The sequence below is a fragment of the Enhydra lutris genome, unplaced genomic scaffold, assembly GCF_002288905.1.
Source record: "Enhydra lutris kenyoni isolate GAN:26980312 unplaced genomic scaffold, ASM228890v2 scaffoldscaffold14, whole genome shotgun sequence".
NCBI classification, from domain to species: domain Eukaryota; kingdom Metazoa; phylum Chordata; class Mammalia; order Carnivora; family Mustelidae; genus Enhydra; species Enhydra lutris.
In genome coordinates, this window is record NW_019154098.1 from 8,872,335 (window position 1) to 8,885,599 (window position 13,265).

Consider the following 13,265-nt stretch of genomic DNA (forward strand, 5'->3'; position numbering starts at 1 on the left):
CGGGCAGGCTCCTGCGGGACGCTGACCCCCAGCGGGCAGGCTCCTGCGGGGCGCTGACCCCCAGCGGGCAGGCTCCTGTGGGGCGCTGACCAAGAAGGATACTTGGAAGTTCCTGCGGAGGAGTGAGACAGGGAGGTTGTCTTTTAACTTCTCAGCATTCCCTCCTGCGGGTGAGTTAGCAGCCTAGTGGTCCCTTAGCTGTCCCTTACGAGAGGGAAATTGGAGTATCCCTTCCCAAGGAAGACAGGCACAGGGACACAGATGAGCACCGAGGGCCCTGCCCCATCTGACCCAGCAGGCAGGTGCACGAGTTAGGATTCTCCTGCAGAAGTTTCCCACCCAAGCTCTGGCTGGTTCCGCTGTGGACGTGTGGGTGCATGTGCCCGATGGCCTCGCCCTTCTCCCCTCTGGGCCTCAGTCTGCACTCCTGATGGCAAAGCACTACAGCAGATTCAAAGTCGCCGACAGGATGTAGCCGGCCTCGAGATTCCAGGTGATGGCGGGGCCGGGCATTCAAGACCCTCACATCCCAGCATGAGGAAGGGAGTCCACGGAGTCCGCAGTGATTCTCTTGCTGTGCAGTTGCAAAGACTTTAATCTGCCCCCGTGCTTGGTGACGCACCTGTCCAGTCCCGTGCCACCTTCCTTCTAGCGAAGCGTGGGCAGCGTGCCTGGGCCAGTGACAGTCTGAGCGGGAATCAAATAACATTGTTTGGTGCGATTACTTTTTTTAACTTCTGCCAAGTAATCCTTGCTTTCCACTTGCAGTGGGGATGGGAGATTTCCTTTTTAAATGAACTTTTTTTTCTGAAATGAGCCATTAAAAATGAGTAAGACAGCCATAGCCGGGTTAAGACCCCACAGTGCTGTGCTCCCTAAGTCCCATCTCCCAGGGCCTCAAGACTTCAGACCACGGGGACATGCCCGCAGGACACTGTGGTCAGGGTCCTCCACTCGCACCAACGGCACCACCCAGGAGCCCGTTGGGAGTGTGGGATCCTGGGTTCAGCCCACTGACTCCCCTGACTCCCACTGAGTCAGGCCCTTTGAATTAGCAAGATCCTGGATGGCCACCCATCTGGGAGCTTGGAGCTGCCCCAGGAGATCTTATCGCAAGCAGGTGTTTAATCTGGGAATTGTTCTGTTTTATTGTGTTGAAATGTACATAACATAATGTTTACCGTTGCGACCATTTGTACGTGTACAGCTCAGTGGCATTGAGGATGTTCCCACTGTTATACAACCAACCCCACCGTCCAGAGCCAGCATTTTTTCTGTTGTGACCACAAACCCTGCCCCTGTTCAACGCAAACTCCCCTCCCCCCTCCCCCAAGCTAACTGCCTTTCCACCTTCCATCCTATGCATTTGGCTCCCCTAGGGGACCTCATGTAGTGGAATCCTACCGTATTTGTCCTCCTGTGTCTGGCGTAGGTCAGTAAGCGTGTTTCCAAGTCCCAGCACTTCCTTTTTTTTTTTTTTCTTTTTTGAGATTTTATTTATTTGTGAGAAAGAGGAGTCACAAGCAGAGGGAGGAGCAGAGGCAGAGGGAGAAGCACAGACTCCCCACTGAGTCAACTCATGAGCTGAATTCCCTTCTTGTTCGTGGCTGCGCGACGTGCCACACCTGTTTCATCCAGTCACCTGCCATTGGACATGTGGGTCGCTTTCCAGCTTTTGGCTCTGGTGAATAACGCCGCTGTGAACATGGGTGTGCAGGGCTCTGTGCAGGACCCTGCTTTCAGTCCTTTCGGATGTAGACTTGGGAGCGGAAACTGTGGCTTCCGTGGTGTTCTATGTGGGTTCTCCACAGTGGCCACACCACTTTCCATGCCCACCAGCAATGCCCGAGTGTGCCCCTTTCTCCGCTTCCTCTCCAACACTTGTTATTTCGCTTTCTCTCATTTATTATACCCTCCTGGGGGTGTGGCGAGTGGTCCAGATCTTGTTGCCTACAGCTCTCCCGCAGCACGTCTGAGGAGACGCTGAAGGTTTTCACTAGAGAAACCACACCCCTGGTGTGCCCCTCCTTTGGAGATGATTCCTTCCACCTCAGGGCAGGGGTTGCATGCCTGTATCCCCCCATGGACTCCGCCACGAATCCTATGGACAATGGCCACAGCAAGCTATAACCTCTCTTTTCTCTCCCAGTCACTGACCTGGGGCTGGGGCTAGGGCTGGGAGAGGCTGGTGGGACTCACCCCACAGCCCCCTCTCCTGCCCAACGCACCCCAGCCCCTGCAGCCCCAGGGACTGGGCTTTCTGAAGGTCAAGGTTCCAATGGTCTGTTACAGGGGCAGTATTGTGGGAGAGACTTTTAAGTGGGTTTCCGAAAGCCTGGGTTCAAATCCTGGTTTGGATGTGGGACACATGGTTCAACCAGTCTGGGCCCCACAGTGTCCTTCTCGTCTGCTGTTCAGATGGGATGCGGTGTGCCCTGAGGTTGGTCACAGGGTCAGAGGTGACACTGCTTAGGAAAGGTCTCCCGGTTTTACCATGAGTGAGGAAGTCGGAAACCTGGAGCTCAGTCTCAGAGGACGCAAACAATGTGCTAGACAGACGTCGAAAGCCTTGATGCATCCAGCAAAGGGCTGGCTTTTTGGTCTTGCTGGAGCCCAGTGGTCCCCAGGCGGTGGGCAGGAGGATGAAGGGAGCCAAGGCCAGGGAGGTGGCCTTGGAGGGTCACCTGACCCTTCTCCTCTCACCCAGTGTCATTGCCTAAGTGGCCAGTGGAGTTGCGGGCACATAGCCAGTGCTCAGAAAGCATTTGCAGAATGAGGACGTGATCTCTTTCCCATCCCCTTGAGTGGCTCCCGGGCTTCCGGGTGCCCAACAGAAAGGAAGGTACCAGGGAGGGGCTCATTGAGCGCAAGTGGGGGGCTTGGGGCCCAGCATGGGGGCGGCTGAGTGGCCCCAGCCACAGGCAGCACAGACGGGCTGACCTTTCTCCTTCTGTTCTCGGCCCGCAGAAGCTCCAGCGGGAGAAGCAGCCCAATAACTTGAATGATACCATCAGGGAGCTGTTCCAGGTGGTGCCCGGGAACGTGGACCCCCTGCTGGAGAAGAGGTCTGTGGGTTGCCGGCGCTGTGCCGTGGTGGGCAATTCCGGCAACCTGAGGGAATCGTGGTATGGGCCTCAGATCGACAGCCACGACTTCGTGCTCAGGTGAGTGCCTGGAACCTCGGAGCCACTAGCGACACCTCGGCTCAGGATCAGGAGGTCAGGCCCCCCATGCTAGCATGCCCAGACTTCCCCATGGACCCAGCACCCCCACTGCCTCCCATGGTCCTCAGTTTCCCCAGTGGTGCATCGTAAGAAGGAGGTGGTCCGGCCATGCCTCTCTGGACCCAGCTGGGAAATCCTACAAGGGAGGAAGCCAGCAGGCCAGGAGGTCGGCCCATAGGGGCCTGGAGAGAGGGCAAGATTTCTATGAAGACTGGTTTAATCTCTGAAATTCGGCCCCCTTTTGGAATCTAGGCCATAATAAAACTATACACTTTTAACAAATATGTTTCCTTATCTCCAAATAAAATAGATCCTCTGGGAAGACGTGTATCCTGGGTTTCTTGTCATCTCCACCCCACTATTCACTCAACAGTGGGGCTGCCGTTCCCGAGGCACCTTCTAGAATAGTCTCCTGTTCCTGGGCTCTCTGCATTTATGTGCTCAGAGCATGAGCCTGGCTTCTCGAGCCTCCGTGAACCTGGCGTGCACCCTTGGGTTCCGGGTCAGACAGACCCGCGATCAAGGCTGCCACCTGCTAGCTCTGTGTCCTGGGACAAATTCTTGGCATTCCGGTTTCTTCCATTACGGAATAGGAGCACAGGATACCTCCCGGGTGTGGCTGTCATTACGGTGAAACATGGCACCTTCCTGAGTCGGAAGGGTGCCTTGTGCACGGTAGGTCCGCAACAGGGGCAACAGTCAGGCTCGCTGGAGATCCTGGAAGAGACAGAGATAGCAAAAGCTTTCTAGCTGCCTCTTAATCATCTCTGCTTCACAGCTGAGGGAGCTGGGGCCCCGAAGCAGCGCCCGTGCGGTGCGATGCGTGTCCCTCTGTCCCTTCTCCCCCAGGATGAACAAGGCCCCCACGGTGGGCTTTGAGATGGACGTTGGGAGCAAGACCACTCACCATCTGGTGTACCCCGAGAGCTTCAGGGAGCTGGCGGAGAATGTCAGCATGGTCCTGGTCCCCTTCAAGACCACCGACCTGGAGTGGGTGGTCAGTGCCACCACCACGGGCACCATCTCTCAGTGAGTCCCGGGGCTGGGGGTCGGGGGTCGGGGAGGGGTTTGGAGTGGAGGCCGTTGTCTACACCGCCTCCACGGACCCTCAGTTCCCCCCACCATGCTGTTCCCACGCCAGAACGCCCCTCCCCATCACCAGACTTGCTTCTGGAATGCACCAGCCTGCTGGTCCCCTGGCCCCACCCGGCCTGCAGCATCTCCTGGTCCCTTCCCTCTCTGAGCTCCAAACACCCATGGGTGCCCACGATCCCCTGGTCACGACTCCCGGACAGGCCTCTAAGGCTTACTGGAAACTCCTTGGGAGGATAGGCCCCGCTGGAAAGAACTTGGAAAGAACTCCCCACACATGAGAGTCCTGTTCTGCCCCCTTCCTGTCTCTGCCTTCACCCTGAGGGGGAGAGCGCCCCTGCTTTTGAAGCTATAAAAGTAACCATGGATGGCAGTGGGGGCAGACTGGGAGGCAGCGTGCCAGCCCGTCCTGGGGCTCATATCCGAGTGGCTTTTTCGTCCCAGGCAGTGCCGGCACCCTGGGCTTTGGTTGTCTCCTCGAATTCCCACACTGCTCATTCCTTCGCCTCCCTTCTCCCAGGGGGACACAGAGGCCTGCCCCAGCACACAGCCCTACCTGGGAGCCAGGCTCACATCTGGGTCATATTCCTAGTTCCCTACTCTTCCTGGAAAGAAGGGGCTTTGCTGTCCAAATGGCCAGAAGCCTCCCAGTCTGAGGCCCGGCCAGCAAGCCTGATGGATTGGGGTGCGGAAGCTGGGGCCGCCCTCTCAGGAAGGCAGTGAGGGGAGTGGGCTTGGGCAGGGGTGAGGGGCCAGGCCTGCGCTCAGCTGCTCTCTCCTCCCACCCCAGGATCAGGAGCGGGAATTGCCCCCATTAGATCTAACTTAAGGCCAGGTGGCTGGGCATTTGCACCTTCATCTTGGGGCACATGTAACCTCGCATCTGGAAAGGGCGTCTTTGTAGGGCTCATCACTCAGCGCCGCAGCCCTGAGCTGTGCTCCTTCAGGCTTGTTAGGAGCAAGTCCCCCAGTCTCAACCTCTGTTGGGGTGGGGGGAGGAGGGGGGAGCAGCAGTTTGAAAATTTTCTTGAGTTAGCCAAGAGCGCCCTCTGGTGTCCATAATGGGCCACTGCTACAGGAGGTGGTGGCGTCCCTATTGCCCTGTCCAGGATCCATCCCCCCAGGGGCATGCAGGCAGCCTGGGCCCCAAGCCACATTGACCACCCTCTCTTTCTCCACCTGCAGCACCTACGTTCCTGTCCCCGCAAAGATCAAAGTGAAAAAGAATAAGGTAAGTCGAGGCTCAGGCCCTTGTCCTCTGAGCTGAGGCTCAGTTCCATGATGGAGAGCCCCGTCTCCCTTCTGCCGGCACCTGGCTGCCAAGAGCCCCCGAGGCCCATGGGCTGGTGGATGCCAGAGCCCCTAGGCAGCTTCCCTGCTCCACAGACAGATCCTGGGGCAGTTTCTCCATGCGGGACGCCGGCCCAGGAGTCTCGCTAGGATACAGCCCTAGCCTCAGACCCTCGGGCCCAGCCCAGACCTGCTGTGTCAGAAACTCTGCAGGGAGGGGGTGGCCCAGCCACCTGGGCTTCTGCCGGCCCTCCAGGGATGCGGGTGCCCGCGGCCTTGCAGTACACACTGGTGCTGTACATACGGTGTGCGCTTCTCAAGGCCAGACCTCACCTCTCGGCCCCCAACTCCATCTTCCCCAGTGGTGCCCCCGGGATGGGGCTGGCCAGGATCTGGGCAAAAGGCAGAAGGAGGAAAGAAGTGAAGTGTCTACCACACTGTTCTTGGCACACCCTGTGTGCTTTTCACCTGGTGAGATCAGGGTCAGAGAGGTCAAGTGACTTGCTCGGGAACACACAGCTCGTTTGTGGTGTGTCTGAAGTTGGAGCTCTGCCCACGCCTCCAGCCCCTGCCCTTCACGCTGGGTGCACGGCCCTGGGGAGAAGCCATGTGGGAATCCCTGGAGGGCTGAGTGGGAAGAAGGGAGAGCCTCCCAGATGCCCGTGGCTGAAGGCCAGGCTGAGATGAACAGTTCGGCAGAGCCCTCACGGTCCTCTGCCCCAGTATCTTCCTAGGGTCCGGCACTGGGCTTCCTGGACACACATGCGCACCATCTACTGCCTGAGAAGTCTCTTTCCCTGTCCTCCTGGCGGGGGTGGGGGTGGGGGGCGTGGTGTTAAGGGCTGGTCTGATACCAGACCCCTCCCAGCTCAGCCAGCCTGACTGTGTGGCGCTGGGTGCCTCGCTTAGCCTCTCTGAGTTGTTTCCTTGCACATGGGGTCATGTTACGACGGCGTGGAGACCGTTCAGTCCCATCACTGGCAGAACGGGTGTCCCCGTGCCTGTGTTTCCTGCTGGGTGACAGGGCTGTCTCTCTCCCTACCTCGTGCTGTTCCCTGGAACCTTCCTGGCCTGACTGGGATGTTACACGGACGTCTCCTCCTCAGCGAGGCTTCTCCCTTCTGGGGCTTTACTGTGTCGCTGCTTAATTTGTCTCTGTCTCACAGTTGTGGTTTAGCATCCCGGGCCCCGTGATTAGGTTACTGCCCGTCCTTCCCACTACATGTCAGGCCCAGAGTTCGGGGGCGCTCATCCTGGCCACTGCTCCGTCCCCCAAGGCCACAACAGTGCGGGGTGGGGAAGCTCGCAGGCGCGCAGGGGTCCTTCGCAGCAGCTCATGAAAGGCTGTGTCCTCCCGCAGATCCTGATCTACCACCCGGCCTTCATCAAGTACGTCTTCGACAGCTGGCTGCAGGGCCATGGGCGGTACCCGTCCACGGGCATCCTCTCCGTCATCTTCTCGCTGCACATCTGCGATGAGGTACAGCCCCCCCCTCGGCCCCATGCCCACCCAGCCACCCTTGAGGGCTTCTGCCACGTTTCCAAGAGCATCCGTGAGAGCCTCTGCCATCGGGCTGACCTCCATCCCCACCCCGGGGCCCCGACATAGCTCTTGTTCCAGAAGCTCTGATGCCAATCTCCACACTGGAGCGTGCCGTGACTCTCCAGCGCTGCTCTCAGAGTGGGCTGCATGGGGTAGCAGTGTTCGCTGGGCACATTCTTGGGAGCAAGGGTCCCGGCTCCCTCCGTGTGGGCTCCCAAGGCAGGGGCGGAACCAGTGGGTGGAATCTCAGATGTGGGGGCAGAATCATGGGGCAGATCGAGGGCCCTTGAATATTCCTTCCTGGACATCTTCATCTCATCTCCCAAGACCCAGTTCAAATGGCACCTGCTCTCACAGATGCCTGGAGTCCTTGGCCTCCGCCTTCCTGTTGGGTGGGAGCCCTGAGGTTTGCCCCGCCCCTCCCTGGTGCTCGTGGTCAGTCTGAGCTCCGAGGTCTGACACCTGACTCCTGCGTCCCTCGTTGCCCCAGCAACCCCAGGTGGCTGCGATGAAGGTCTGCCTGAGCTCTGATGTACTTTGCGCAGTGCTGGGCATGGAGGAAGTGCTCAGTAAATGCTTTTCACATACTGGAAAGCCCCCGCCCCTGCCCACTGGCCAGGGAGGGCCCCTGGACCACGTGGAAATTAGCCTCAGGGAAGAAGACGATCAGCACCTACCACCTGCCTCAATGGGGTCATTCCTCTTGGCTCCATCTTCCAGATGAGGGAAGTGAGGCTCTGAACAGGGGTTTGGCAGCTTCAGGCTCTACCAGCAAGTAGGGCGGAGCTGGGAGCCTTGCTCTCACCACCACCACCCTTCGGCCCCCCTTCCCGCTCTCCTCCCCCATGCCCCCACCTGCAGGAGCCCTAGGGTGGAGGTCCCCCTGCCCCAGCTCCCTCAGGGCCTCCCATCGTGCCTTCTGGCATCACACTTGACTTTCACAGAACTTGCTTTTACTTCACAAAGCCCCTGGCAGGTCCAGTAAGGAACTGGAAGGGTGTATGGGAGAGGGTTTTTGTGACTCTTCGGACGCTGTGTTTGCGGATTTGGGGGTTACCCGCAGGCACCCCTTCTTAGAGGTGCCACCTGTCTCGCTGCTGTCTGGTTCTGACCCGTGCTTTGCCCCCGCAGGTGGACTTGTACGGCTTCGGGGCAGACAGTAAGGGGAACTGGCATCACTACTGGGAGAACAACCCATCGGCAGGGGCTTTTCGCAAGACCGGGGTGCATGATGGAGACTTCGAGTCCAACGTGACGGCCACCTTGGCGTCCATCAATAAAATCCGGATATTTAAGGGGAGATGATGCTGCTGGGAAGCCCCGGAACCCGCCTCTCCATGGCCAGCCCCAGCCTCGCGCTGGAACCGTTCTGCCCAGGGGGCTTTGAGGGCCATTCTCGGAGCTGTGTCCCGGGGCCCCTCATGGCCTTTTGCACCCAGCATTTGACAGCATCTGCAGAGCGAGTCTCAGGACTGGTCCTCGATGGGGAGACCCCACCCCAGGGCTGTCATGGAGCTGGCAGAAGGTGGGGAGACGTGGGGAAGGTCCAGTCTCCGAATGCTCAAGTCATTTTGTTTTCTGGTGGGGGGGGGGGCAGACACCAAAGACTCTGTGCTCCCAAGTGAAGGACAGTTTCCCAGGGGGTATGGGCAGAGACTTTCCTCTGCCCAGGGTCCGGGGCTGAGTTCCAGATTCTGATTCTCTCTGGGATCTTTCCGAGTGAGGAGGACCTCGGGACAGAGCCCCATCGGACCACATGGACCCTGGGGGTGAGATGGCGCCTTTCTTTGCACACTGCCTGCCCCCTCCCTCACTTGGCACGACCACCCCACCTGTGCTGTCTTCCCCAAGCTCGTTTCTGGTGGCCGGGAGGGGCTCCCCAGCCCGAAGGTCTTCATGGCCAAGTGCTGCAGACTCCGCAGAGGACTTCTTCCCAAGCTGACATCTCCTGGAGTGATCGATCTTGGTTGCGATCATCATGGCTGACAGCAGATCTGACTACTTCCATGTGCCTTTGTGTTTGGGGGAGAAATGTGCGCATTGGCTGAAATGAGTCAAAAGCCTTGACTCGGGAACTGGGGGACCCCCGGCCTCATACTCCCCCGCTCCAGAGCTGGGGACATCTTTTCTAGTTTCCTGGGGTGGTGCCGGATCTGGAACAAAGTGAGGATGACACTCGACACTGTCCAGAGGGACATCCGCCGTAGGAGGTCATTCTTATGTTCACCAATGGTTGGATTCGGTACCCGTGACCTTCTGAGGTCACGCCCAGAACCTCCACCAGCCAGCACTTTCCCCCGGAGCCCACACTCTGGGCCAAGTCCCTCCTGGCCACCTGCACAGTGTCCTGGGGTTGGCAGGGCCGTCCTGAGAATGTGACCCTCAGAGCGGGAGAAGACATACCTCACCCTCTCACCCCCGCGCTGCTCTGGTTCGTCCTCATCAGCCTACCTGATTATTTATTGATTTTTTTTTTAATTCACCTGAGATTGCATGCACTTTGGGGCTCTGTGGCTGGTCCTGATGTTTTAATTAAGCTTGCTCTTGCTTCAGCTGGCAGCCAGGGCACAGGGAGCTTAAATCTGTTCTCATGGGAATCCTCAGCTTTGGGGTGGGAGGCGTCTAGGGCCGGGGGTTTGCCACTGGGCAGATCCCGGGGTTCCGGGTTGGTAGGTTCATGGAAGCTCTGTACCTCCTTCCCTTCAGCTCCACCTTCTTTCTCTGTCCTTGCGGACTGTGTTCAGTCTCAGGCGAAGAATCTCCAAGACGCAGTGGGATCTCCTTGGGGCCAGGTGGGGAGTGGGGTCGCACCTGCCGGAGGACGGTGATGGTCGGCTCCCGCTACTGACGTTGAATCGGAGAAAGCACTTTTCTTGTCGAGAGCTTTTCCTACCAGGCCGCTGCGACTTTGAGGACGCGTGATGGTGTCCCCGGGGAGAGGGAAGCGGGCCAGTCCCTGGAGCCATGGGGCCTGTCTCCTGAGCTTGCCATACTCTGACAAGCTCTGTTCTCCCGGCTTCAGTCTGTCCTTCTGTAAACAGAGAGGGAGGCATCTGGGGAGCTCAGGGGCCACAGAGGGTGTCAGGCAGTTCACAAGTGCCCCCAGAAATAGCACGCCCCGTTTGTGTGTTTCCCCCAAGCCTGTGCGTAGGAGCATTTTCCTGGGGAGAGGTTCTGTAGGTTTCGCTAGATTCTCAAAGACGCAGAACCCAGGCAGTGGTTTACAAAAAACAAAGTAACAGCGAGCCGACAAACAAAAACCTGTTCCAGCTTGAAAATCCTCCAAAATGTAAGACTCTGCTGACCGATCAAGGCTCCTACGTCACGATGAGGTCATTGTTCTGATCATAAATCCCCAAAGACTAAAGCAGGTGTCTGCTGGTTGGCTGATTCATCCCTTGAGAAAAGTGTCCCCTGAGACAGGGAGCAGAAAGGACTCCTGAGCCCCTCCCCGAGTCCCGGGAGCTGAGTCCACTCAGAAGACACGTTCAGAGCGTGCCATATGCCTCTCGGCTTGGCAGAGTCAGAACGGGTCCCCAGAGCGAGGAGGGGTCCAGCTCAGCTGCCTGGTCCTGGCTGTCTCTCCCTCCCTCCCGCTGGGCCCTTCAAGCTGTTGAGAGGCCTTCCCAGCTTCCCATTTCACAGAGGAGAAAAGCGAGCCCAGAGAAGGAATGTGACTTGTAAAAGTGAACCAGTTGTGACAGAAGGCACAAGTCAAACACTTGGAGCAGAAATAGAATGTCATTGCTCTCCATTTGAGGCATCCCAGGGTGGCCTTTCCCTACTGGGTTCCACCCAGCATCTCTGAGAATGGTGACCTGGTGGAGGTTTCTGGTAGCTCAGCCTCTCACTGCTGGGCTCCTCCTGAGGCTGCTGGTGGTGGTGGCCCTGGCAAGCTCCGGTGTCTGCCCTTTCCCGCCATCCCTCCCGTGGGGGAGACAACCTTGCTCTCCACCCCACCCCCACCCCAGCACACACCTCTTTGTGTTCCTTGGCTTAGCCAGGGGGCAGGGTCTTCACCGAAGAGCGCCCATCATCATGGCTGGGACTGAAGGTGAGGGTGGGCTTAAGACCGCTGGTGTCCTCCCCTGGCGTCTGAGAATCCAGCCAGAGTATTTCCCACGGAGCATTTGGTGTGAGGTCCCCAAGGGAGGCTCTCAAGGGTCCACTGCAGTGCTGGGCTCCCAGGCCAGGGCTCTCCATCTGCTCCTCAGGTCCAGAGCTCCCTGGAGACCAGTCCTGGGCCCCAGGCAGAGAGCAGAGGCATCCCTACCTGCGGTCAGTGTGAGCCTGAGGCCAGAAAGACTGGGGCCAAGAAGGAGAGATCTCAGCACCCTCCCTAACCCCTGTGGGGCCAGGAGACTGATTTTTCTCGAGCTGGAGTCACCTTTGCAAAATCAGCACCTGGGTCCACATCCCCACTCCCATCCCCATCCCCCACACCATCACCCCCCCCCCCCATCTCCCTGCTAGGGCAGAGAACAGGGAGGGTTTGGTTTGTAGTGTCTGGCTTCCAGAGCCATAGGGCAGACAAGGAAGTTCTTAAAGCGATGCTTTTCCGGGCATGCGCTTAGTGGGAGAAGCCAGATTGAAGAAAATAGGACTGAAAATGGGGAAGCCAGACAAGAAGGTGGGGAGAACGATCCTTGCAAGTTAGAACTTGCCAGAAGGACGGGGCCTTTGGCTCCGGGGTGCAGTGGAATCACAGAGAATATTAGAATATTGGGTCTAACAATTCTCTTCGAGGCAGACTGAACACAAAAATGGAAAACAGAAAAGAACTCACCGTCTGTCTACTTTCTCCAGGGAAGCGCAAGCCAAAGATGGCTGGCCACGGGCCATCGGGGATGAGCCACTGCCCTTGCCCCTCTGGAGAGCTCAAGGTCATTGTCCTGTCCATCACGGACCTCTGGTTGGAAGCAAATGTGCCCATGGGCCACCAGCTGGTCATCCTCTCCCGTGGTCTGGGCTGACGGGTTTCAGGAGAGAGTCTGCTCTCACCGGCCCTGGTGTTGAAATTGACCCCGCTGCTCGCTTCTCTCAAAGGACAGGACTGCTCTCTGTGCCCTGCTGCGGGCGGCCCTGAGCCAGACACCAGCTTCCCCCTGGGTCCATATCAGGAGGGGCCACCCTGGGGGACGGACACGGCTGCCCACCGGCGCCTGGCCCTCACCAGATTCACCTCAAAGCCAAAGTTTCTTGAGCACTTTCTGTTCTTTGCAATCATGTTTGGTTCATTGTTGGTGTTTTTAAGAAATTTACTTTCTTTTTCCTCTTGCCTCGCTCCCATGTCTGTGTGGTAGCTGAACGCCGATCGGGGTGCATTTTGAAGGAAGGTAGCAAGAGTCGGCCTGCCCCACCCTCTGCTCTGTTTTATTTATTGTGGAATATTTCCAGTGATCTAAATCAGAGTGAATTAAAACAAAGCTATTTTATCGTTCGGGGGTGGTCGTCGTCTTTCTGCGAGGGCCGTGCCTTCCTCCTTCCCCTCACAGCTTCCAGTGGGCTTACTCTCAGTCCTAAAAAAGGCCCCCAATGGTTCACCTGCTGGGGGTCGCCTCGGTTAGTGTGTGCCCCGACCACGGGCCCAGAGTTTCAGAGCATGAGCCTCTCAGATGCTGCAGTGCCTCTTGCTGCTGTGTGACTCCGGTAGGTCCCCAAACCTCTCTGGATCTCGGCTGCCCCCTCTGCCAAACGGGACATGATGGTACCAGCCGTCAGAGGGGGTGTGAGATCAAGAAGAAAAGCAGCTCAGGGGGCCTGGGTGGCTCAGTTGGTGGGGAATTGTCTGCTTTTGGCTCAGGCCATGATTCTGGCTTCCTGGGATTGAGTCTCGCATCAGGCTCCCTGCTCAGCAGGAAGCCTGCTTCTCCCTCTCCCTCTGCCTCCCCGCCTCCCCCCAAGCTCATACTTACTGGATCTCAAATAAATAAGTAAAATCTTAAAAAAAAAAAAAAAAAAGGCAACTCAGGAGACCCGCCCTAGAAGATGTGCACCAGCCGCTCCACGCTTTTGCTGAGTGAAACAGCCTTGCCCAGGGCCCCATGTGGGCTGAGTTAGGGTTCAGCTTTTCCTCCAATAAATGGGTACATCCGTGGATGAATCCAAGTTTGATC

The 13,265-nt window shown here is 57.9% G+C and overlaps 1 protein-coding gene across 4 annotated transcripts in view; it reads left to right on the top strand.

The window, feature by feature from the left end:
- Positions 1–11,595, top strand: part of LOC111146617 (ST3 beta-galactoside alpha-2,3-sialyltransferase 1) — a 36,548-nt gene extending 24,953 nt beyond the window's left edge. For all 4 annotated transcript variants that reach the window (XM_022502251.1, XM_022502249.1, XM_022502252.1 and 1 more), the window contains 5 exons: positions 2,968–3,164; positions 4,074–4,253; positions 5,502–5,547; positions 6,967–7,086; positions 8,281–11,595. In XM_022502251.1, the coding sequence (XP_022357959.1) occupies positions 2,968–3,164; positions 4,074–4,253; positions 5,502–5,547; positions 6,967–7,086; positions 8,281–8,454 (717 nt within the window). In that variant the 3' untranslated portion in view covers positions 8,455–11,595. The remainder of the gene's footprint in view (positions 1–2,967; positions 3,165–4,073; positions 4,254–5,501; positions 5,548–6,966; positions 7,087–8,280) is intronic.
- Positions 11,596–13,265: the final 1,670 nt, after the last annotated feature.